Below are 24201 nucleotides of genomic sequence, written 5' to 3' on the forward strand. Positions count from 1 at the left end.
TTGCTAGGCACTGTGATAAATGCTTTATATTAGTTCTTGGATTAATCTTCATGACGTTTCTCTTAATTAGGTAGTATTCAGATCCCCATTATACAGATGAGAATTACTACCTCTTATTTTTTAAAGCTTGTAAGACATCAAACCTCTTTAGATCAGTTTAGTCATCTGATCTAAACTGAATTATTTAAAAAAAAAAACTGGAAAATGGAGGAGAGGAAGACATGAAATTATCAGAGCAAGGAGAGTTTTGCCTTATTCTTTCACTAAAGATAGAGGTTAGCAACCAAAGGGGAGAGAAAGGGGTGCCTTACTTCCTTAGGAAAGGCACTTTCCTTGCTGAAGGAAACTAGGAATTCTCAGCTAAGAATCAGGAGACCTGGGGTCTACTCTGTGCCTGAGCCTATTGACTTAATGTTTCTTGATTGAGTCATATGTCAAATGAAGGCTCATAACATTTTCCCTACATGGCAGGAAGGGTAAACGGTGACACTATTAAATAGCAATGCCCTTCATCAGGAAAAAGCCTTATTAAAATACAGAAGGCATTGCTGTCTTAAAACCTATGGAAACCTACCCAGGTTACACTCGTTGCTTCGTACCAGCTACTGTGCTTTATTTACTTGACCAAGTCATACTCAAAGGACAACCACAGAAAAACCAGAAATGCTTTTAAAAGGGGAGGAAACTGAGGTCTTCCGAATTGATAATAAAAACTATTTAAACAAGTCATGTGGGAAGATCAAGACCTCTCTGGGCAATGCACTTGGTTCCACCTTGTTCTGGGGCGTTCCATTCACATGACGCTCTGATGCTGACACATGCGTATCACAGGATACACGCTGCCTGAATATTCCATTGCTGGCACATCTAACTACTAAAATGAACTATTGCCGAAGCGCTAAAATGATGTTTACAGAATTCTAACAGCATAATAGGAAGATATTTATGTTTCCATATCACATGATAAAAGTAGGTTACACAGTGATACATAAAGAATAGTCAAAGCGATATAAAAACAAATGAGCTTATGATGTAGTTGGATGGAAAAACAATGAAATAGGAAGCAGAGCTATTTTTGAATGATAAGACATGTCTTTCTTTTTTCATATTTTTAGTTCCCCCCCTCCCAAATTGTCTGGAGTGAGTATATACCATATACATAATTGGCTAACCACACACACATATTAAGCACTATTGGTATACATCTATATCCAAGAATATGGATATATTTGACAATCTAACTTTGAGTAATGGAAGTGAGTTACAGAATAAAACCTCCCCCCGCCCCCCAGTGTTTTCTTTATCTCAGGGTCACAGATCACCTATCCTAAATTACTCCCTTCACCACTGCCCCTTCTCATCCTGTTTTTGAGTTCTGCTCAACTGACTTGCATCTGCCAGCCAGGACCACACAGAGACCTCACTCTCCAGCCTTGAGGCTGGACAACCTGCTCGGGCTCTGCTGCCCTCAGCCTGGGGGCTGGGGAGGCCACACCGCATATATTTACAGATGACGGATGGTTGGGGGACTTAATTCTGTAATACAACAGGAAGTAGGGACCTTTCCTCTCCCCACTGATTTCTCAGAGCAGAAAGGGTCAAGCTGGAGTTGCGACTGCCATAAATACAGAAGCATGTACATTCAATTAATGGCATGTCCAAATATGATTTTCTTCTTGGTATCTATGGCTCTTTGAAAAACGTGCCCATATCAAATTCTCTATTTTTCTCTTTGGCCACTATAGGCTGTGCATCAGTGCCTCTTTAGCACCTCTTTCCATCTGTATCCCCTTCATTCTCTGCTTCTCTTATTCTGTTACAGTCTTTTCCTTCACCTGGGACAATCTGGACAGGAGTTAAGGTTTAAGGTTCAGGGTCACAGCCATATAGGGGTCTCACTGCTTCTTTGACCTCACTGGGAACCTCAGTCAGCCTCTAAGCTAATTATTCCCCAAGTTCCCTAACACTTAGTGCATTCTAGATGCCAATGGTCACTGACGTATTTTCACCCCACAAGCACCCCTGAGTAGCTACTCTGTGTAAAGACATGGAACGAGATCCTGGGGACGTGGAGTGAAAAAGACAAGCAGAAAGTTGCACTAGTCAGATTTCACATGGAAATGATGTGAACACAGACCACACTGGGGACTTGCACTGGTTCTATCACAGACCTTGTGTGTATGTGGAGGGGGCGTGACAACGACACGGACATCTGAGAATCTCCGTTCTCCGCCACTACCCAGAAGACAGGGAGGCTCATCAAAACATACAGGGAGAGGGATCCAATAAATCACCAGTTCTCGGCTCTACCATTTCCCAGTGTGGACAGTGGATGTGCCTTGCAAGTCAGACAGAATTTCAAACCCTGGGTCTGCCCTTAAGAAGCATGGAAATTCAGACGGATCTCTTCATTCACAGACTTTTGATTCACATACTCGTACATGGAGAAAGCTGATACCTACCTTGCATAATTAAGGTAGGTAATTAAGGAAAAATTAAATAAAGTATCTAAAGTACCTATCACATAAGTGATTGAAAATACATTCCCTCTCTTCTCACCAATGATTTGACAGTTTAGGGGATTAACTGGCAGTATAGCCATTTAATAGAAAGATATATCCATCTAAATGCAGAGTTCCAAAGAATAGCAAGTAGACATAAGAAAGCCTTCCTCAGTGATCAATGCAAAGAAATAGAGGAAAACAATAGAATGGGAAAGACTAGAGAACTCTTTAAGAAAATTAGAGATATCAAGGGAACATTTCATGCAAAGATGGGCACAATAAAGGACAGAGACAGTATGGACCTAAGAGAAGCAGAAGATATTAAGAAGAGGTGGCAAGAATACACAGAACTATACAAAAAAGATCTTAATGACCCAGATAACCATAATGGTGTGATCACTCATCTAGAGCCAGACATCCTGGAGTGCAGTCAAGTGGGCCTTAGGAAGTATCACTATGAACAAAGCTAGTGGAGGTGATGGAATTCCAGCTGAGCCATTTCAAATCCTAAAAGACGATGCTGTGAAAGTGCTGCACTCAATAAGCCAGCAAATTTGGAAAACTCAGCAGTGGCCACAGAACTGGAAAAGACCAGTTTTCATTCTAAACCCAAAGAAGGGCAATGCCAAAGAATGCTCAAACGACCGCACAATTGCACTCATCTCACATGCTAGCAAAGTAATGCTCAAAATTCTACAAGCCAAGCTTCAACAGTATGTGAACCAAGAACTTCCAGATGTCCAACCTGAATTTAGAAAAGGCAGAGGAACCAGAGATCAGATTGCCAACATACACTGGATCACAAAAAAGCAAGAGAGTTCCAAAAAACTTCTGATTCACTGACTGCGCTAAAGCCTTTGACTGTGTCGATCACAACAAACTGTGGAAAATTCTTAAAAAGATAGGAATACCAGACCACCTTACCTGCCTCCTGAGAAACCTGTATGCAGGTCAAGAAGTGACAGTTAGAGCCAAACATGGAAAAATGGACTGGTTCCAAACTGGGAAAGGAGTGTGTTAAGGCTGTATATTGTCACCCTGCTTATTTAACTTATATGTAAACTACATCACGCGAAATGCTGGGCTGGATGAAGCACAAGTTGGAATCAAGATTGCCAGGAGAAATATCAACCTCAGATATGCAGATGGCACCACCCTTATGGCAGAAAATGAAGAGGAACTTAACAGCCTCTTGATGAAAGTGAAAGAGGAGAGTGAAAAAGTGGCTTAAAACTCAACATTCAAAAAACTAAGATCATGGCATCTGGTCCCATCACTTTATGGCAAATAGATGGGAAAACAATGGAAACAGCAAGAGACTTTATTTTCTTGGGCTCCAAAACCACTGCAGATGGTGACTGCAGCCATGAAATTAAAAGATGCTAGCTCCTTGGAAGAAAAGCTATGACAAAACTAGACAGCATATTAAAAAGTGGAGACATTATTTTGCTGACAAAAGTGTCTAGTCAAAGCTATGGTTTTTCCAGTAGTCATGTATGGATGTGAGAATTGGACCATAAAGAAGGCTGAATGCCAAAGAATTGATGCTTTTGAACTGTGGTGTTGGAGAAGACTCTTGAGAGTCCCCTGGACTGCAAGGAGATCAAACCAGTCCATCCTAAAGGAAATCAATCTTGAATATTCAGTGGAAGGACTGATGCTGAAGCTGAAGCTCCAATACTGGCCACCCAATGTGAAGAGCTGACTCACTGAAAAAGACCCTGATGCTGGGAAAGAATGAAGGCAGGAGTAGAAGGGGACAACAGAGGATGAGATGGCTTGGATGGCACCACCGACTCAATGGACATGAATTTAGGCAAGCTCTGAGAGATGGTGAAGGATAGGAAAGCCTAGCATGTTGCAAAGAGTCGGACACAACTAAGCTACTGAGCAACAACAAGTAGCCATTTATCAAATTAGATAGTTGTTCCTCAATTTTCTATTTGTGTCTTAACACTCAACTAAAGCAGATTAGAAGAAAAGTTTGGTTTCTCAGCTCATTTCCTACTACCTGATTTTTTAGAAGACTGATCTGTGTCCTCAAGATCCCACCATTTACCAGAAGTGATAGACAAAGGGCTTTCCCTGAAAGAGTATCACCAAGTAAAACGAACACAATCATGTTGTCTAATGGGAGTTCTCAATGGAACCAATCACCCTTCCTCAAAGATGTTATCTTTAGGAAATGCAGTTGATCTAATCTGTGTTACAGTGGGATTAATGGATCCTAGTTATTTTCTATTGCGTTCAGGTAAATCAAAGACACCTAGAGGCACAGCAAGCTTCTCATGTCACCAAGTGGGAAAAGGAAAACTGCAAGCCACCACCTTCCACACCACCACAAAATGTGAATCTGAACCAGTTAGTCGGTTGAAAAGTCGATTCTTTTAAAGACAGTAATATATCTGTAGGCTCATTTCCTCCAGACCATGTGTCTCAGGACTTGGTGATCTACTGTTTTCAGCTCCAAGGCTTCTGATTTTAAAGACTTTAAACTGCAATGATTGAGTGTGAAGCATAAGAGGCCCGGCCTGATTGGCCTTACTGAAGCAGATGAGATATTGTTATCATAAAGGAGGTGCCCCAGTGGGGTTATACTCTTTGCTTCGTGTCAGCTACTCTGCTTTCTTCATCTGGACAAGTTCAAAGACCCAGTTCATCTGACCATCTGCTCAAAGAACACCCACTGAAGTCAAAACCTCCTTTGACAACTTTCCCACGTAATCCTTTCTATTGGGTTCATTTGGGTTTTTTCCATGGAAACACTCTAACGAACTTTTTGGGCAATCCAATATCATTCCCCCCCACCCCCTATCCCAAGCTCATCACTTCCAAGTACTGTGCTAGGCTTCCTTCTGTTTCCCAAACTTGCCAATCTCTTTCTTCCCTCGAGGCCTGTTGCACCTGTTCCTCTACCTGGGTGGCTCTTCCCTTGTTCATCACATGCTTGGCTCCTTCTCCTCCCTTATATGTCACCGTAAGTCTTACCTGTGTGAGCTAAAGGAGCCCCACATACCTCAAGTTACTCTCTGATGGGGACCTTACTCAGATCTTTCACAGGGTTTATCTTAATGTAGAGCTGCTCTGTTTCCTTATTGCCTGAGTTGTTTTTTTTTAACACTTGTGCAGGCCTTGACTGCAAGATTCATCCTTGTTTACAGATACATCTCCCATGCCCAGCACTGTGACTAACACAGAAACTATGCTTCATGAGTATTTATTTATTGACTAATCTATTCAGAATTTCAACCCTGAAGAGGCTGATGACTCCAAAAAAGCCGATGATTACTTACTGAATAATCCGTTCAGAATTTCAACCCCAGAAAGGTTACTCATTGATAAAAATTTCTCCAAACCAAAATGCACCTTCATCGTACATTTAGCAATCATATTTGTAAAAAATTATCTTTATCCAAAGCACTGAGCCGTGGGGACTTGCATCTTATATAATAATAACTGAGGTTGGAATTTGGCAGGTGGGAGGAAAAGTATCCATTCACTCCTCAGTTCAAGCGTCACCAACATTGTGTCACATTCTGTGCTTGTCCCTGAGGACACAGATTAATCGCCACATTCCCTATATTTAGACAGCTAATGACAGTGAAAGTAACAGTTGCTCAGTCATGTCCATCTCTTTTGCGGCCCCATGGACTTTAGCTTCCTCTGTCCATGGAATTCTCCAGGCAAGAATACTGGAGTGGGTTGTCATTCCCTGCTCGAGGGGATCTTCCTGACCTAGAGATCGAACCCAGGTCTCCTGCACTGCAGGCAGATTCATTACTGTCTGAGTCACCAGAGAAGCTAATACTCGGGGAAAATATGGACACACTTTAAGCCACAAAAACACATGAGACAGATAAACGAGAGGGCTACAGACTGAATGTTTATGCTCCCCTCAAATTCATATATTGAAGCCCTGATCCCCACTGTGATGATATCTGAAGGTGGGACTTTGGGGAGGTAATTAGGTCATGAGGGTGGAACCTTCATAAATGGAAGCAGTGCCCTGATAAGAAGAAGTGTGTAAGAAGAAGACAGCCACGTGCAAACAAGAGGGTCCCCATCAGACACCAGACCTGCTGGAACCTTGAGCGTGGACTTTCCAGCCTCCAGAACTGTGAGGCTGTTATTTAAGCCACCCTCTCGTGGTAATTCATCACAGCAGCCTGAGTGAATTAAGAGACAGACAGAGGCAGTATTGTGGAAGTACAGAGAACTAACCCAACCTGGGGAGGAAGTGCCTAAGACTTGAAGGACAAGCAAGAATTTTCCAGGCGAAAGAAGGCAATCACAAAATGCTCAGAAAAAAATAGATTTCCATCCAATTACAGGCTTTATCCTTTTGTGAATTCCCCACCAGGGTGGTATTTGTGTTTATGTTTGCATTACAAAGACTATAATCAGCGTCTTGGACTTGGCCATGAAACTTTACGAGTCTCCAAAGGGTTTATAGATTAGGGAGAGCCCTCTGCCAGAGGCTCTGACTTAATTGTCAGTTTCTCTTCAGTCATAATAAAAGAAGAAACAACTTTGCTGCTGATGACCAAGGAGACCTCCAGGAGATCAGTTCTACCTGGTTCACATCAGAAAGTCACTTGGAAGGGAGATGTTGACCCCAATATGGAGAGAAGTTTTGAAAATACTGAGGAGTGTGGATCTGGAAACTAGAAAGGAGGTGGAAGGAAGTGGAAGGTTTGTTTTGGGGGAGGGAGCACCAGAAAAGTACAAAAGAAATAATTATTTTAGGAAGGACTGAAGGGGAGGGTTGATTCACCATATGGTTAAGAATATGGCAGTGGAGTCAGATGGCTCAGTGCTTGAGTCCTGTCTCTCTCATTTACTAGCTGAGCGGCTCTGAATGTGCTTCTTAGTCTTCCAGTAAACGCAGCTCTTATGGTGTTTAAAATGGGCAAAACCACACACCCCATATTACTGCTGTTGGAATGAAATGACGGCAAACCAGCTGGTGTAGTTCTAGTCTTTTAAAAGAATCTATTCTTATATATATCTATCATAATAGAGTATGTTTTATATTACATTTCATTATTATTTTAGAGATATTGTTCTCTTGGTATCTCTAATTTTCTTGAAGAGAACTCTAGTTTTCCCCATTCCATTGTTTTCCTCTGTTTCTTTGCACTGTTCATGTAGGAAGGCTTTCTTATCTCTCCTTGCTATTCTTAGGGACTCTGCATTCAGTTGGGTATATCTTTCCCCTTCTCCCTTGCTTTTCGCTTCTCTTCCTTTCTCAGCTGTCTGTGGGGTTGCAAAGAGTCGGACACGACAAGAGATATTGTTGTTATCAGTGATTCAGGCTATTGTAAAGGATTGGGCACAACTGGGCACGTTCAACCCACCATACCCCCAGACTCACTTGATCTTGACAAACTTCCGGCACGGTACGGTGTTCCTCACACATGTCTCGGTCAGCGGGTCAATGTCTTCCACGATGACAAAAGGGGCCTCCTCGAGGGTGACGATGCTCAGATGGTTGTCGTCCGGCTCACAGTCGGAGAAGGACTTGTACCTGGGCCACACGGCGTGCCTCAGGCTCAAGGTCTGGTTTTCCCACTTGCCCACCTGCGGCAAAAAGACAGAGACACACTTGTGCTTTCCTGCACCACCGGCTTCTCAAAGGAGGAGTCCTCCCCGAGAAGAGGCATGGGAGAAGAAGTCCACCATCCTCGGGGCTTTTCCGTTACCTACCCCAGCACACTCATCTGTTGTATGCTAACAGAGATGGGGATAAAGGGGAAAGCAACCCCCATGCTCTGGACTCTCCCCAGACTGAGTAAATGTCGGGGTGGAGACTAAGTACAGATGCTGTTAGAGCTCCCCAGCTGACTGTAATGTCCCTCCAGTGCTCAGAACCACTGATGTCATGAAAACAGCAAACAGGCTTCCCTGGTGGTCCAGTGGTTAAGAATCTGCAGGCCAGGGTGGGAGACACGGATGGGTTCCATCCCTGATCCAGGACGATCCCACATACCATGGAGGAACTAAGCCCGTGAGCCACAGCTACTGAGCCTGTGCTCTAGGGACTGGGAGCTGCAACTACGGAAGCTTTGTGCACCTCAGATTTTCAGCAACAAGAAAAGCCACAGCAATGAGAAGCCCGAGCACTGCAACCAAAGAGTAGGTCCCACTTGCTGCACCTAGAGAAAAGCCCGCACAGCAGTGAAGACCCAGCACGGCCAAAAATAGCCCAAAAGAAAAAAGAAAAAAGCAGGGACTTTTCAAGTTAGAGAGGTCTGGACTTAAATCCCCAACTCTTGCCAGTTGCTAGCTGTACAACCCCAGGCAGGCTCTTAATCACGATGAACATCTGTTTTCTCATCTGTAAATAGACACAATTCCACCTACTTTATAAGGATGTCATGGGAATGAAATAAGGCATTTTGAGAAAAGCCTACAGCCCAATGCCTGGCAGGTATTAGGGACTTGTATAAACTCTTCCTCTAAGTATAGAAGAGAGACAGTGAGAGGGAGAGAAATTTAAAAAGTGCTAAGAAAGAGAGAAAGAGGAAAAGGAAGAGGAAGTCCAAGAGCAAAAGGGACGGAGGTCTGGTGGGAAGATGAGCGCCTCCCTTCAAGCTCAGATGGGGTTCTATTTAAGTTGCAAATCAGGTGAGCTTTTATCAATCAGGTACAGAGTGGAGACTTTTGCTGCTTAGCGAACACCGAGACCTGTCAAAACAGAATCGATTGTGTTCCCTCCCTGCAGCAGCCGGCATCTTAGCGGAATCAAATTGAAGGCTGTATGTTTTGAACCTTAATTTTATTTGACAGCTTATTGGCACTCTGCGCATACACACGGGGGAAAGCTGCCCCCAGCTTCGCACTTTCTCCTTCCTACTCCTGCTCCCACATGCAACTGCTTGACACCGCAGGTCAGCGCTTTATTTGTAGCATCAACCTCAAGGAAAAATACCTTGTCTGAAGAGCTAAGTGCCAAGAGTCCGGGCTTGTCTCTGTTGATGTGACCCTCTCACCTCTCCTCCTGGAATGTAAGTGTCACCAGAAATGAATCTCAGGCCCTTAAAGAGAATTCAGACACGCTGGACACCAGGAGAGGGGACAGGGTGTCGGGAGAGAAGGCAATCAGTCTGTTCTCAGAGATGACTTCAGCATCTGGACTGGAAAATGTTTGCTGCTTGTTGAGAAACGTGCCACGCGGCCAATTACAAAACTGTCCAGCTTCACAAACACCTTCCTTTTTAAGTTACGGAAGGCGGTAGAGTTATTTGGACAAATAAACACATTCATCGCCTCATGCTGTGATGTGTAACACAGGATAGAGAGAAAATGGAGCCCATCATATCCGTCATTCATTCAACACAGATTTATTGAACGCTGGCTAGGTGCTGGCATGTGCCTGAGAACAATGAGGGATAAAACTGATCACTCCCCTGCCTTCCAAGCCAACAATAATAAACATGCAAGTAGATGAAGAGATATTCAGGCTCTTCCTTTTGGAATATGCTACATCCATCCCTTTCTTTTCCATCTCTCTTAGAAAACTCAAACATAACCTTTAAGAGACTGGGTAGTTCAGTGGCCAAGACAATGGCTTTTGGAGTCAAACAAACTAAATGCTGATCCTGGCTTCACCCATTAGCTAAGCAGCCTTGGGAAAGTGGCTTAACCTTTCTGAACTTTGCTTTGCCTGTAGAATGTGGATGGACACAGCATATGCTTTCAGAACTATAGTGAGATTTGAATGAGCCAAAAATACACATGAAGCGCTTAGCACAGAATTTATTTAGCATGTAACATACATGGCAGATACTATTATGTTACTTTTGTGGTTGTGCTAAGTTGCTGCTGATTCTTTGTGACGCTATGGACTATAGGCTTATCTGTCCATGGGATTCTCTGGCAAGAATACTGGAGTGCGTTGCCATGCCCACCTCCAGGGAACTTTCCTGACCCAGGGATTGAACCCGTGTCTCTTACATCCCCTGCATTAGCAGGCAGGTTCTTTACCACTAGCACCACCTGGGAAGTTAGCTTGTAAAATATAGCTCAAATATGACTTAATTTGCAAAGGCATTCCCGTGTTCCCTGGTAATATAGAACATTGCTCCCAGCTCCCCCATAGCATTTGATGCTATAATTAAAACAATGTCACTTCTGAGCACTTCTATGTGCTAAGGAAATATGCCAATATTACCACTTTATTTAATCCCCACAAATCCCATATGATAAAGATTATTACTCCAACACCACAGTTCAGGGAACTGAAGCACAGAGAGGTTATGCAACCTGCCCAAACTTGCACAGCTTTTTAAGTGGTGGAACCAGAGCTATACCATGGAATCGTCTGAATCCAAAGGCACTTTCCCACTAGTGCTCCTAGTAATTGATCTGCAGTAATCATGTTATTGCTCCAAGATCCTCTCTTCCTTGCAGAGACAACTCCTAAAATCCCAGTGAAGTGTGAGTGAAGTCGTTCAGTCGTGTCCGACTCTTTGCGACCCCATGGACTGTAGCCCACCAGGCTCCTCCGTCCATGGGATTCTCCAGGCAAGAATACTGGAGTAGGTTGCCATTTCCTTCTCCACCTAAAATCCCAAGGTAACACAAATAGAGGCAAAGCCCGTAGCAGAATCTTCGGTGACGTCACTGACCACATCACATATTCTACACCGTGGGAGGCAGGCAAAAGCTCCAGCCCAAGGCTGACTCACGGAGAGATAGGCTACAAAGGTTTATGAGTCCCCAGAGTGCAGTAACTTCTGAGATCTTCTCTAAGTTCCTCCCTCCCTTCCCAACACATCTAAGTAAGCACCCATGGGTCAGCCAAAGAGGGTGGAAATGTGCAGTGGGTGGAAAACTTGATCCGGACCTGAAGTTGCTGTGTCAACATTGCCCTGGATCCTGAGAGCTTGCACCTCCTTCTCGGAGTCTGATGGGCTCCTGTTCCAAACACCAAAAATCTCAACTCTTTAAGATTTTTTCTAGCAGATGGGGAGAAACAGACAACCTTCACTTTCCCCTCCTACATTCCTATTTACAAAGGGCTGTAACTGAGTCTGGGGTTTGTAGACAGGTTTAATAGAGATTCATTTACTCCGTAAATATTTACTCAGTGGCTTCTACGTGCCAAGCACTGTGCTAGGCACTAAAGATACTGTAGTGCAAACAGCAATATTTTTACTTGCATTGAATTTTTAGGCTAATTAGGAAGACACACATGAGTCAAATAATCACACAAGAATATATACACGCAAACTAGGAGGGAAAAAAATAAAATATGGGTCTAAGATCAGAAAGAGGGAGAAAGAAATCCCAGAAGGCTTCCCCAAGGAGGTGGCACTTAAGCTGAGATTGGAAATCCAAGATGAAAGGATGAAGGGAAGGGGGCGGGGCATTCCAGGCAGGCAGGGGCCAGATGATGTGAAGCCCTGTAGGTCCTGTTAAGGAGTTGAGATTTACCCTGAGAGTTAATCTAGTCTGTTATCTGGAACAGAGAAAGAAATGCAGAAATCATGATGAATATGTGTCCAAACATAATCTGCCTAAAACTGGAAGCTCTTTACTTCATTCATTTTTTTTCCTTTTTTTATGATGGAAAAATTTTAACTCATACAAAAGTAAAATAGTAGAATGGATCTCCATCTTCCCATTATCTAGCTTCATTCATGACCAACTCATGGCCAATCCTGTCTCATTTATACTCCCAACCACTCCTCCCATATAATACTGAAGGAAATCCCAGACATCATAACATTTCATTTACAAATCCTTAATTTGATTGAAACATCTAAATTTCCATTTGCCTAACAATATTATACCTTCACAATCTATGTTTGTGTCTATGTTTCATTCATTAGATGGTGACACGTCAGTCTAGCAGGGATATGTATATATATTGGGTTGGCCAAAAGGTTTGTTCTGGTTTCTCCATAAGAAGGTATAAAAAACATAAGAAACATTTTGGCCAACCCAATATATTTTATATATATATATGCATATTAATTGGTTTTTATGTCTACAGCTTCTAACTCAGGGCATGGCACAAAGAAGGACTTAAGGGATAGCTGGTGATGGAATGTGGAGAAGGAGATGGCACCCCACTCCAGTACTCTTGCCTGGAAAATCCCATGGATGGAGGAGCCTGGTAGGCTCCAGTCCATGGGGTCGCTAAGAGTCGGACATGACTGAGAGACTTCACTTTCACTTTTCACTTTCATGCATTGGAGAAGGAAATGGCAACCCACTCCAGTGTTCTTGCCTGGAGAATCCCAGGGACGGGGGAGCCTGGTGGGCTGCCGTCTCTGGGGTCGCTAAGAGTCGGACATGACTGAAGTGACTTAGCAGCAGGTGATGGAATGAATGAACATACCACACTTGTCTGTAACATTAGATCACAGTAATTTTTATTGGTTAATCCCAAACTCCTAATTTCTTGCCTTTCCTCTTTGGTAAATTTGTTTCCTATGTCTGTGAGTCTATTTCTGCTTTGTAAATAAGTTCATTTGTATCATTTTCTTTTTAGATTGCACATGAGTGATAGGGTGTTTGTCTTTCTCTGATTTACTTCACTTAGTATGATAATATCTAGGTCCAGAGATTAATAAGCACTATTCTTAGCACTTGGAGCTTTCCTGGTGGCTCAGATGGTAAAGAATCTGCCTGCAATGTGGGAGACCTGGGTTCAGTCCCTGGGTTGGGAAAATCCCCTCGAGAAGGGAATGGCTACCCATTCAGTATTCTTACCTGGAGAATTCCACGGACAAAGGAAAGGAGCCCGGCAGGTTACAGTCCATGGGGTCGCAATGAGTCAGACATGACTGAGAGACTAACATTTTCACTTTTCATTCTTAGCACTGTTTTAATTCTTATGAACACCATATACACAAGAAAAAGGTGTGGGCAGATTTTTATTTCTATCATGAATTGGTTTTTTTTTTTTTTTCCTACTTGAAAACAGTCCCAAATTAACCCAAATAGGTTGTATGGGAGAAGGAAAAAAAAATCTTTACCTTCAAAATAAACTGAATTTTGGTGATAAACTAAATGTTTTCTGCAAATAAACTGAAGTTTTGAGGACAAAGAAAAATAATTAACCTTTAATGGAGAAAAGTGTTCTTGTTAAAAGAAGTATAGAAAGGGAAAATTAACTTTGCAATGATTTTTTTATCCATTCTTATTAATAAAATTTTAATGTTGTGCTTTTAGAAACCTAATTGCTCTTCAGCTCCTAAGAGGAGCTGTTTAGTGAAAGGGCAGTGATTACTTATCAAGATGTTCAGCCAAGATTTTCTCAGAGAAAAGATAATTTCATCTCAAGAAACTGGCATAAATTAGTATTCATCCCTTCATATCTGGGTAAATCCATGGATGTGTCACAGAGGCTGCAAAAGGCTGGAAGAAACGAGGTTAATAGATATTCATGCCTCTCCTTTCAAAGAGGTCTGACGGACTGTATCGGATCTATTCATGAAATGCTTTTTGTTGTTCAGTCACTAAATCCTGTTCAACTCTTTGTGACCCCTTGGACTGCAGCACACCAGGCTTCCCTGTCCTTCACTTTCCCAGAGCTTGCTCAAACTCACGTCCATTGAGTCAGTGATACCATCCAACCATCTCATCCTCTGTCACCCCTTCTCCTCCTGCCCTCCACCTTTCCCAGCATCAGGGTCTTTTTCAATGAATCATTTCATTCATTTTCAATGAAATGCTTACAAGAGACAATTAAAATCACCTCACAACTGGTCTCTCCCAAGCCACCCCTAAAAATGTACACCTAAACACCAAAATCATAGATCTATCTCTACTCAAACCCTTCCATGACACATACTGCCCACAGAATCAAATCCAGGTTCCTCTTATGTTAACGGACCCCACAATATAGATCCCATCAACCCCAATACTCTCTTTCTATCACTTTTTCCATCTCTCTTTCATGGTGGTGGTTTAGCTGCTAAGTCATGTCTGACTCTTTGCGACCCCATGCACTGTAGCCCGCCAGGCTCCTCTGTCCATAGAAATTTCCAGGCAAGAATATTGAAGTGGGTTGCCATTTCCTTCTCCAGAGGATCTTCTGGACCCAGGAAACGAACCCAGGTCTCCTGCATTGCAGGCAGATTCCTGCATTGCATGTGGATTCTTTACCAACTGAACTACGAGGGAAGACCTCACACTCTATACATACCCTCACAGTAAAACGTATACATCTTCAAACACAGATACTCTGCTGCTGCTGCTAAGTCGCTTCAGTCGTGTCCAACTCTGTGTGACCCCATAGACAGCAGCCCACCAGGCTCCCCCGTCCCTGGGATTCTCCAGGCAAGAACACTGGAGTGGGTTGCCATTTCCTTTTCCAATACATGAACGTGAAGTCGTTCAGTCGTTTCCGACTGTTCGCGACCCCATGGACTGCAGCCTACCAGGCTCCTCCTTCCATGGGAGTTTCCAGGCAAGAGTACTGGAGAGGGTTGTCATTTCCTTCTCCTAACACCTACAAATATTCACACATGTATGTGTGTATATATGTGGGTATAGCTGACCTGTGATCTACGTGGGGTTTAGGAGCACTGACTGTTCGTGCAGGCAGTGAGGACGTGGCCTTCCATATCCATGGGTCCTTTATATCTGCAGATTCAACCCCTGGGGACTGTGCAGTGCTACAGTAATTCACTATTGAAAAAATTCACAGCAGTGGGTCCACCCAGTTCACACCCATGCTATTCGAGGGTCAACTATATATGTATATAAAGTGAAGTGTTAGTCACTCAGTCGTGTCTGACTCTTTGCAACCTCATGGACTATAGCCTGCCAGGCTCCTCTGTCTGTGGGATTCTCCAGGCAAGAACGCTTACTGGAGAGGGTAGCCATTCTCTTCTCCAGGGGATCTTTCCGACCCAGGGATTGAACCCAGGTCTCCTACATTGCAGGCAGATTCTTCACTGTCTGAGCCACCAGGGTGTGTATGTATATATACATATATATATGTACATATACATAATACATATCATACTGCTAAGTCACTTCAGTCGTGTCCGACTCTGTGTGACCCCATAGAAGGCAGCCCACCAGGCTCCCCCATCCCTGGGATTCTCCAGGCAAGAACACTGGAGTGGGTTGCCATTTCCTTCTCCAATGCATGAAAGTGAAAAGTGAAAGTGAAGTCGCTCAGTCATGTCCGACTCTTTGCGACCTCATGGACTGTAGCCTACCAGTCTCCTCTGTCCATGGGATTTTCCAGGCAAGAGTACTGGAGTGGGGTGCTATCGCCTTCTCCGACATATCATACACTTCACACATATTATATACTTATACATCTATGCATACAGCTACACTCATACCTACTTGAATTTGCTATGCACGCATATACAACTCACCTCCACATACCTGTATAACGACACACACACACATACCTGACACACACCTCCCCTCTCACATACAACACTAAGCCACAATGACGCATACCCTTTTCACTTCTCACCTCACACACCCTAAATGACACTCATGCCCCTTCTTTGCCTCCACTACCTCTTCTGCCTGAAATCCCTCTCCTTATCATCTCCACTGACTTGAAATCCTGTCCATTCTTTCCACTTCCAGCTTAAACACCACTGCTCTCCTGCAGCCTAGTTCTCCAGCCAGAGTGCATTTTTGAATATTTTTTTTCCCTTGAATTCTCTTGCATGTTCATTCGTAAGCTCAGTATGTGTGCATCCAGGGCTTTGCACTATGGTAGGCCCTGAAGGAGGCTCTGGGGCTGCAGCTGAGACTAATCCAGACCTGGTTCTTGTCCTCAGACTTTCCTGTCTGTTGAGAAGAGGAGTTGGAGCACCCTGGACCTCATGAGATAACATGAGATCATGAATGCAAGAACTCCCATGCTGGGGTGGGCACAGGACGTCACTGGAGCAGAGTACATCTTGCTCTGCAAGGAAACCAAAGATGCTCCTACAGGAAGTGACTTCCAGCCATGAGCCAGAGCAGTAGAGTTGGTGTGTGGCTTGTTCTGGAGTTCCACCTTTGTTCTCAGGGTGAGAGAAGAGTGTAGCGGGAAGGAGATGGGTACTGTAGGAAGACTTTTAATCGGGGGAGGAATAAAATCAGTCTGATGTATTAGGACATTTCTTTTCAAGGCCATGCAGAGAAAGGGGTTGTGCCTAGAAGATTCTGAACAGAGTGACGGGTCAGGAGGCAGTTAACCTGGAGAAACCTGGTATAGAGCCATATCAAAGTGGTGGTGGGGGGCTGGCATGAACTGTCAGGACCCCAAATTGGTGGAATCAATACAACTTAGAGACCAACTGTATGACTGCTTGCAGGTGGGGAGCAAGGGCTCAGTGTGCCCTGAATTATAGAATATCTGGCCCAACCAGACTTTCATACCTCTTGACCTACATCAGCTATAGTACAGTGTTCACCACAGGCTGGTTCAATAAATATTTGCTGAACTGAACTCGATTCAGACTGTAGCACAGCATCAATTTTTACTTAGAATTCAAAGTTAAAAGAGGAAACTTGCCTGTTTACTCAGATCCTCTCCTTGGAGAGAAGACAATAGGGATTGCAAAATTAAAAATCAGAGAAGAAATTTATTAAAACCGATGATGAAAGCAGAGTTCACATTGCCTGGGCTCCAGCTTGACTGGCCCCAGTGAACTCACTGGGTGATTTCATAACCAGGTGGGGGAAGAAGTCTTAAAGCTAACACTTCACATGTGCAAAAACACCAGAAGACATTTCACTCTGGATAATAAGCAGTGATTTACTTCCAAGCTGGTGAAAATGTGAGGGATTAACTCTTCAGGAAGATGAATTTAAGGAGAAAAACAGAGCAAACAGGAGGCCAATTTCTCTCCACCTGAAATATAAAGTCTTCCAAAGGACATAAGATTAATGTCCATGAGGGTATTTAAAATGACTTAATGTCCGTATTTAGCATAAACAGTATCATCAATTACCATCACTCCCATGCAAATCTAACACACAAGTGAGCTGATAGCACGGTTGCTGCTGCTGCTGCTGCTGCTAAGTTCCTTCAGTCGTGTCCGACTCTGTGGGAACCCATAGACGGCAGCCCACCAGGCTCCACCATCCCTGGGATTCTCCAGGCAAGAACACTGGAATGGGTTGCCATTTCCTTCTCCAAATATACACACTGCTGCTGCTGCTGCTAAGTCGCTTCAGTCGTGTCCGACTCTGTGCGACCCCATAGACGGCAGCCCACCAGGCTCCCCCGTCCCTGGGATTCTCCAGGCAAGAACAGTGGAGAGGGTTGCCATTTCCTTCTCCAATGCATGAAAGTGAAAAGTGAAAGTGAAGTCGCTCAGTCATGTCCGACTCCTGGCGATCCCATGGACTGCAGCCTACCAGGCTCCTCCATCCACGGGATTTTCCAGGCAAGAGTACTGGAGTGGGTGATAGCATGGTTATGCACGAGTCATTCTGTGTCTTCGGCTGCTGCTTGAAACCAAAAGCAGACCTGAATTTGATTGATCTGGAAACTTCACAGCAAAGATGTCTGAGCCACGACTGTGACCTGATACCAAGTTGAAATACGTTCTATTTGGAGTAGTTCGCAGTTGAGTCTAGCAGTTTGTTTGTGAATCAATTCAATCTAAGGTTCCTTCAAGACAGCAGGAGTCTGTGAAACTAGATGTCACATTGGACCCCACTGCACCCTACAGTCAAACCAGCTTCTACAAGGAAACTGCTGAAAAGCAGGTGTGGACCAAACCTACTTTGTCCTGTGTCATGGGGCCTCAGACAGCCACTGGCAGAGTGAGACTAAGAACTGCTTTTCAGGTGCTGAAGTAAAGCAGCTGCCTCCTTGGAATTCATGGTCTTAAATGCAATTACTAAAGGTTGTTGGATTACAAAACTTTAGCAGGAATAAGAACCTCTCCTTGGGGGCTGATTAAGAATGCAGACTCTATATATACACTGCTGCTACTGCTACTAAGTCACTTCAGCCGTGTCCGACTCTGTGCGACCCCATAGACGGCAGCCCACCAGGCTCCCCCGTCCCTTGGATTCTCCAGGCAAGAACACTGGAGTGGGTTGCCATTTCCTTCTCCAATATACACTACTATGTATAAACTAGATCACTAATGAGGACCTACTGTGCAGCATAGAGAGCTCCACTCAGTGCTCTGTGGTGGCCTAAATGGTAAGGAAATCCAAAAGAGAGGGGATACACGTGTATGTAGAGCTGATTCACTTTGCTGTACAGCAGAAACTAGCACAACATTGTAAAGCAACCACTCTCCAATAAAAACTAATTAAAGACACCAAAATCAAGAACTTACTTACAGCACAGGGAACTCTACTTAATATTAATAACCTCTATGGGAAAAGAATCTGAAAAAGAACATATATATACATATATACAAAACTGAATCACGGTGCTATATACCCGAAACTAACACAACATAGCAAATCAACCATACTCTAATATAAAATAAAAATTTAAATTAAAAAGAAAAGAATGCAAACTCCAAGGAGAAGGAGGGAGGAGGGATAAATTAGGAGTATGGGATTAACAGATACACATTGTTTCATATAAAATAAACAACAAGGATTTACTGTGTAGCCCAGGGAACTATATTCAATATCCCGTAATAATCTATAATGGAAAAGAATCTGAAAATATACATCTATATGTATGTGTAACTGAATCACTCTGCTGCATACCTGAAACTAATACAGTATTGTAAATTAATTATACTTCAATTAAAATGAATGAATGAATGAATGCACACTCGTAGATCTCTGGAATCTCTGCATCAGTAGATGTGGGATGAGGGAGGCCCAGGAACCTAACTTTTTAACCAGGATCCCAGGTCATTCTGTTCTAGGTGATCCAAGGACCACATTTTGAGAAGCCCCTAAAGGATCATACCTGTGACTACTGGCAGGATTAAATACAGCATACAGAAATGGAGAAAGTCTGTCTTCCTGGGTTTCTTATGTCACCAGCAGCAACTGCCAGCAGATCTAAATGAGTTTAATCAGCTATTAGAGCCTTAATTAAATTCCTCTCGGTTGAAATTTCAGAATTGCTTAATTGTTATACAGCTCACATTGGAGCAGTTGATTTTTTTTTCCTCCTATAACAACTGTTCTCAGGATAATCTAATATCTTTATGGAAAACAGAGTCAGCTGTCTTAGGACTTAGCACTGAACTGGTAATTCAAAACGTGTTTTCATCGCTGTGATTTCCATGAACAACCTGCCGACTGGCTGCTTCCATTCTCCTCCTGAGGTTCAGCCAACACAAGAAGAGCTCAAGGCTGGTTAAACCTCACATTTAAAGGTCTCTGGAACAAGGAGGCTCCATATTCTTCAGAATTCCATTTATTACCTGCAGTTCTCCAAAGTGCCTGTTCCCAGGTTCCTGGGGATGAAGATAAGTTCTACTTATTTGTTTTACTTTTTTTTTTTAATTTATGTATTTTTATTAGTTTATTTTAATTGAAGAATAATTACTTTATAATATTGTGGTGCTTTTTGCCATCCATTGACATGAATCAGTAAAATTCATTTCTTTTTAATTGGAGGATAATTGCTTTACAATATTGTGTTGGTTTCTGCCATACCTCAACATGAATCAGCCATTGGTATACAGATGTCCCCTCCCTCTACAACCTCCATCCCACCTCCCACCCCCTCCACCCCTCTAGGTTGTCACAGAGGCCTGGGTTGAGCTCCCTGCATCATACATCAAATTCCCACTGGCTATCTATTTTACATGTGGCAGTGTATATGTTTCCCAGGCTACTCTCTCAATCCGTCCCTCTCTCTCCTTCCTCCACTGTGCCCATGCGTCTGCTCTCTATGTCTGCATCTGCACTGCTGCCCTGAAAATAGGTTCATCAGTACAATCTTTCTAGACTCCTGCATGCTTTTAAAAAGGGATGTGTCCTGGTCTTTAACTAAACAGTTACGAGTGTTTTCTTTCTCTTCTTTGGGTTCACCTTGGAATGACTTAACATTAGAGATTTGAAAAACCAGCAAAAATTAAAAAGGAGGCCTCTCTCACAATTATTAATACTAATTAAATTTTTGAATCCTCTCCTGGGAGTCCTTCATTGTGAAACTTCTGTATCAGCCAGCCCTCCAACAGGCTGTAATAATAATTACTAAATTATTAAAAAGTATAATAACTGGTATGTCTTGAGGCATGGTGATCACCGTAACATGGACTTTCTCATTTTACCCTCACAACCCTGTATGGAAAAGGCCGTCAGTACATTCATTTTATAGACTGGGAAACTGGGAGCTGATGTAACTAACCCAAGATCAAAAAAGCCAGTGAGAGCACTCGGAGGCTAAGCTCAGGCTGTGGGACGGGAGCGCCTAGGCCATCACCGCTGCTCGACACTCCCCAGGGTGCCATCAGATCCGGTCTGGGAGATGTTAAGGCAAATAAAGGGAAAGAGGGGACATTCTGTGGATGAAATGGAAAGACCTCACTGCAGGCAGCGATACCCCGGGGAGCTGGGACGCCTGAGCTCAGCCTCCCCACATGCGTGGCCTGTCCCCTTTAGAGAGGGGCAAGGTGTTCTTTTCCCGAGAAATACAGGAGGAAAGGAGACAACAGCCAGGGACGGCTGCCATGTGGTTCTTTCACGTTTGCCGATTTCCTCAGTGTTCCTGTGGCTCAATTCTTCTAAGGACCTTGAGTTCCACCCTGGAACATACCTCTGACGCAGCAGCTCCACTGTCTTCTCCCCACTGTGACCTAACGCCCTGTATACCACGTAGGTATTTAAAAGAGTCACTCTGTATGACTCTAGGTCTGCAAAAACAGTTTAGAAGGAGATGTGAAGGAAAATGGGACAATCGCAGAACGTGGAGTTGGGGAAAACAAACACCCAATACTGGACAAGAACGTGGCCTAAGATCAGTCTTCTGTTATAGCAGCCGTGATAACCACGGATATTATTTGACACCTTTGCAAAGACAATTTGGAAGCATGGAAAAGATTTTTCTTTTGACCTTCTAATGTACTTCTGGGTAAATTTCAAAGATCAGTGTAGTTTCTACTTGTAAGATAAATGAAATGCCATTTGCAATCTGGCAGAGTAAATAGCTCTTCTTTGAATATTTACTTGAAGGATATTTAGCAGCTCTTGGTTCCCTTGGCAGAGTCGCCAGTAAGAGTTAGGAGGTGTTAGAAAGTGAACAGTGTTAGTTGCTCAATCATGTCCGACTCTTTGCAACCCCATGGACTGTAACCCACCAGTCTCCTCTGTCCATGGGATTCTCCAGGGAAGAATACTAGAGTAGGTTGCCATTTTCTCCTCCAGGGTATCTTCCTGACCCAGAGATTGAAGCGGGGTCTCCTGCATTGCAGGAAGAGTCTTTACCATCTGAGCCACCAGGGAAGCCCAGGAGGTGTTAAGAGCCCTTCAAAACTGGGCTGATAGCTTAGAGGGCCCCGCATACCTTGGGATTCACAAGTCATTCTCACCAGCCTGAAAATTATGACTAGGCTGGATATGAATACAGACATGACTCCTCCTCTTACCCTTGGACAACTTTTTTTTTTTCCCCCCATGAAAACCTCTCAAAGTGGTAAAAAAAAAAAAAAAATGGGGGGCCTTGTGTTTAACAGCTTCTAAAAGGAGATAAAGTGAAAGTTTCTCAGTAGCGCCCAACTCTTTGAGACCCCCTGGACTGTAGCCAGCCAGGCTCCTCTGTCCATGGGGTTCTTCAGGCAAGAATAGTGGAGTGGCTTGCCATTTCCTCCTCCAGGGAATCTTTCCAACCCAGGGACTGAACTTGGGTCTTCTGCATTGCAGGCAGATTCTTTACCGCTGAGCCACCCGGGAAGCCCGAAAAGGAGATAAGTTCCAGGTAATTAAATTGCAGACTGAGGAAGCAAGAGACCTTAATGCATCAAACCTGACTTAAGGGATAAGACAGGCCAAAGACTCATGGTTTTCCTCACTCAGCATTATGTAAAGAAGCCAATTCCATTTGGATCTCAGCCTGAACATTCAAAGTTAACCTCATTGACAGCGTCTGCAGAGTTTTAAAATAAGGTTATAAGACCTGAGGGTATCGATCAGTGGCAAAGCATTTCATCCCCTCGCCCGTGAAAAGTTCTTGGCTTGTAAAAGTTGACTGGTGTGGAACACTTGGTGTCAGGTCCCTGACGGGCACTGGTTCTTTCATATCTGGGGCAAGATAATAAATTTAAGTCTTTGAGATGGACATCTTCCTCCTTCTAAACGAAAGGGTGAGCCAGGGGTTGGTGCCTGAGGCCCTACTGGTTATTACAAAGATGCTAACGAAAGCCATCCTATGATGAAATGCACACAGATGAGAATTTCAATTCACCTTAAATAAGATGGTATTTTCACAATCGTTTTTCTTAGTGCAGCTCTGGCCCCAAACTACTTTGCTCCAGGCTTTTCTGAACCCTAAAGTATTCCAGAGAGAGGATCCTTTGAAATACTAAAGCCAACAGAAGATTTAATGGTGAGGAAACAGTAATAAGCTTAACCACAGCTTTGCCCACTGTTAAAAACATGATTATTAGAAGGTGGCAAGGGAGATGAGGATCCCCTTGGGATGGACCAGATAAGACTCGTTCTATTCAGTAAACTGAGCCTCAGTAGCTCTCTACTGTCAGTCCCATTTCATCCAAACCAATTATCCCCATCTTGGACACTAATTAACAATGCCAGAATCTGGCACATTTACTTGGATGAAATGAGAATCTCGGTGACCATTCCTTATCGAATCCTACTGACAAACTCATAGTTCAAAAGAACCCTAGACTTGAAGTCAGAAGACTCAAATTCAAGTTCAATGATGATACTTCTGAGCTGTGTCATGCTAATGAAATAAAAACTTTTCGGATTCACACACATTGTAGCCAAAGGTAGAAAGAACCCCAAGTTGCTTGATGATTCTGAGTGTTCACGACCAACATGCAAAGCTGTTCTCTAGGTTTTCAGTCATTTAAGATTGGATGACATTGATCCACTGGTTAATTCACTCAGTAAATGTTTATTAAGAGCTTACTATGTACCACACCGGACAAGGCAATGGCAACCCACTCCAGTACTCTTGCCTGGAAAATCCCATGGAAGGAGGAGCCTGGTAGGCTGCAGTCCATGGGGTCCCTAAGAGTCGGATATGACTGAGCAACTTCACTTTCACTTTTCACTTTCATGCACTGGAGGAGGAAATGGCAACCCACTCCAGTGTTCTTGCCTGGAGAATCCCAGGGACGGCGGGGCCTGGTGGACTGCCGTCTATGGGGTCACACAGAGTCGGACACGACTGAAGTGACTGAGCAGCAGCAGCAGCAGGTACCACACACTGTCTTAGCATTGGTGATACTGCAGTAAGTAGACTCTGAGCTGGTGGTCAGCAAACTCAGATCCCAGGGCCAGTAGTTTTTGTACAGCCTGTGAGCTAAGGATGGATCTTATATTTTTAAATGGTCAAAAACAATGGAAAGAATAGTATTCTGTGACATGAAAATGATATGGGATCTGAATTTCCATGTCCATAAATAAAGTCTTGGAGCACGGCCAAGTTCATTTTTCCTATACACTGTTTATGGTTGCTTTCCCACTAAATCAGCAGAATTTGAGTTCTTGCCATACATACAGCATGGCCCACCAAGCCTAAAATATTTACTAGCTGTCTTTTGCATAAAGTGTTTACCAAGCCCTGATCTAAGTCTCTATCTGTAAGTGACCTGCC

At 43.5% G+C, this 24201-nt stretch overlaps 1 protein-coding gene across 2 annotated transcripts in view; it reads right to left on the bottom strand.

The window, feature by feature from the left end:
* Positions 1 to 24201, bottom strand: part of GRIN2A (glutamate ionotropic receptor NMDA type subunit 2A) — a 449565-nt gene that overhangs the window by 102588 nt on the left and 322776 nt on the right. For both annotated transcript variants that reach the window (XR_009492825.1, XM_059881544.1), the window contains exon 5: positions 7879 to 8084. Coding sequence is in view for 1 of the 2 variants with exons in the window: in XM_059881544.1 (XP_059737527.1) it covers positions 7879 to 8084 (206 nt within the window). In the remaining variant the exon portion in view is untranslated. The remainder of the gene's footprint in view (positions 1 to 7878; positions 8085 to 24201) is intronic.

This window comes from Bos taurus, chromosome 25 (assembly GCF_002263795.3).
Source record: "Bos taurus isolate L1 Dominette 01449 registration number 42190680 breed Hereford chromosome 25, ARS-UCD2.0, whole genome shotgun sequence".
Lineage (NCBI taxonomy): Eukaryota > Metazoa > Chordata > Mammalia > Artiodactyla > Bovidae > Bos > Bos taurus.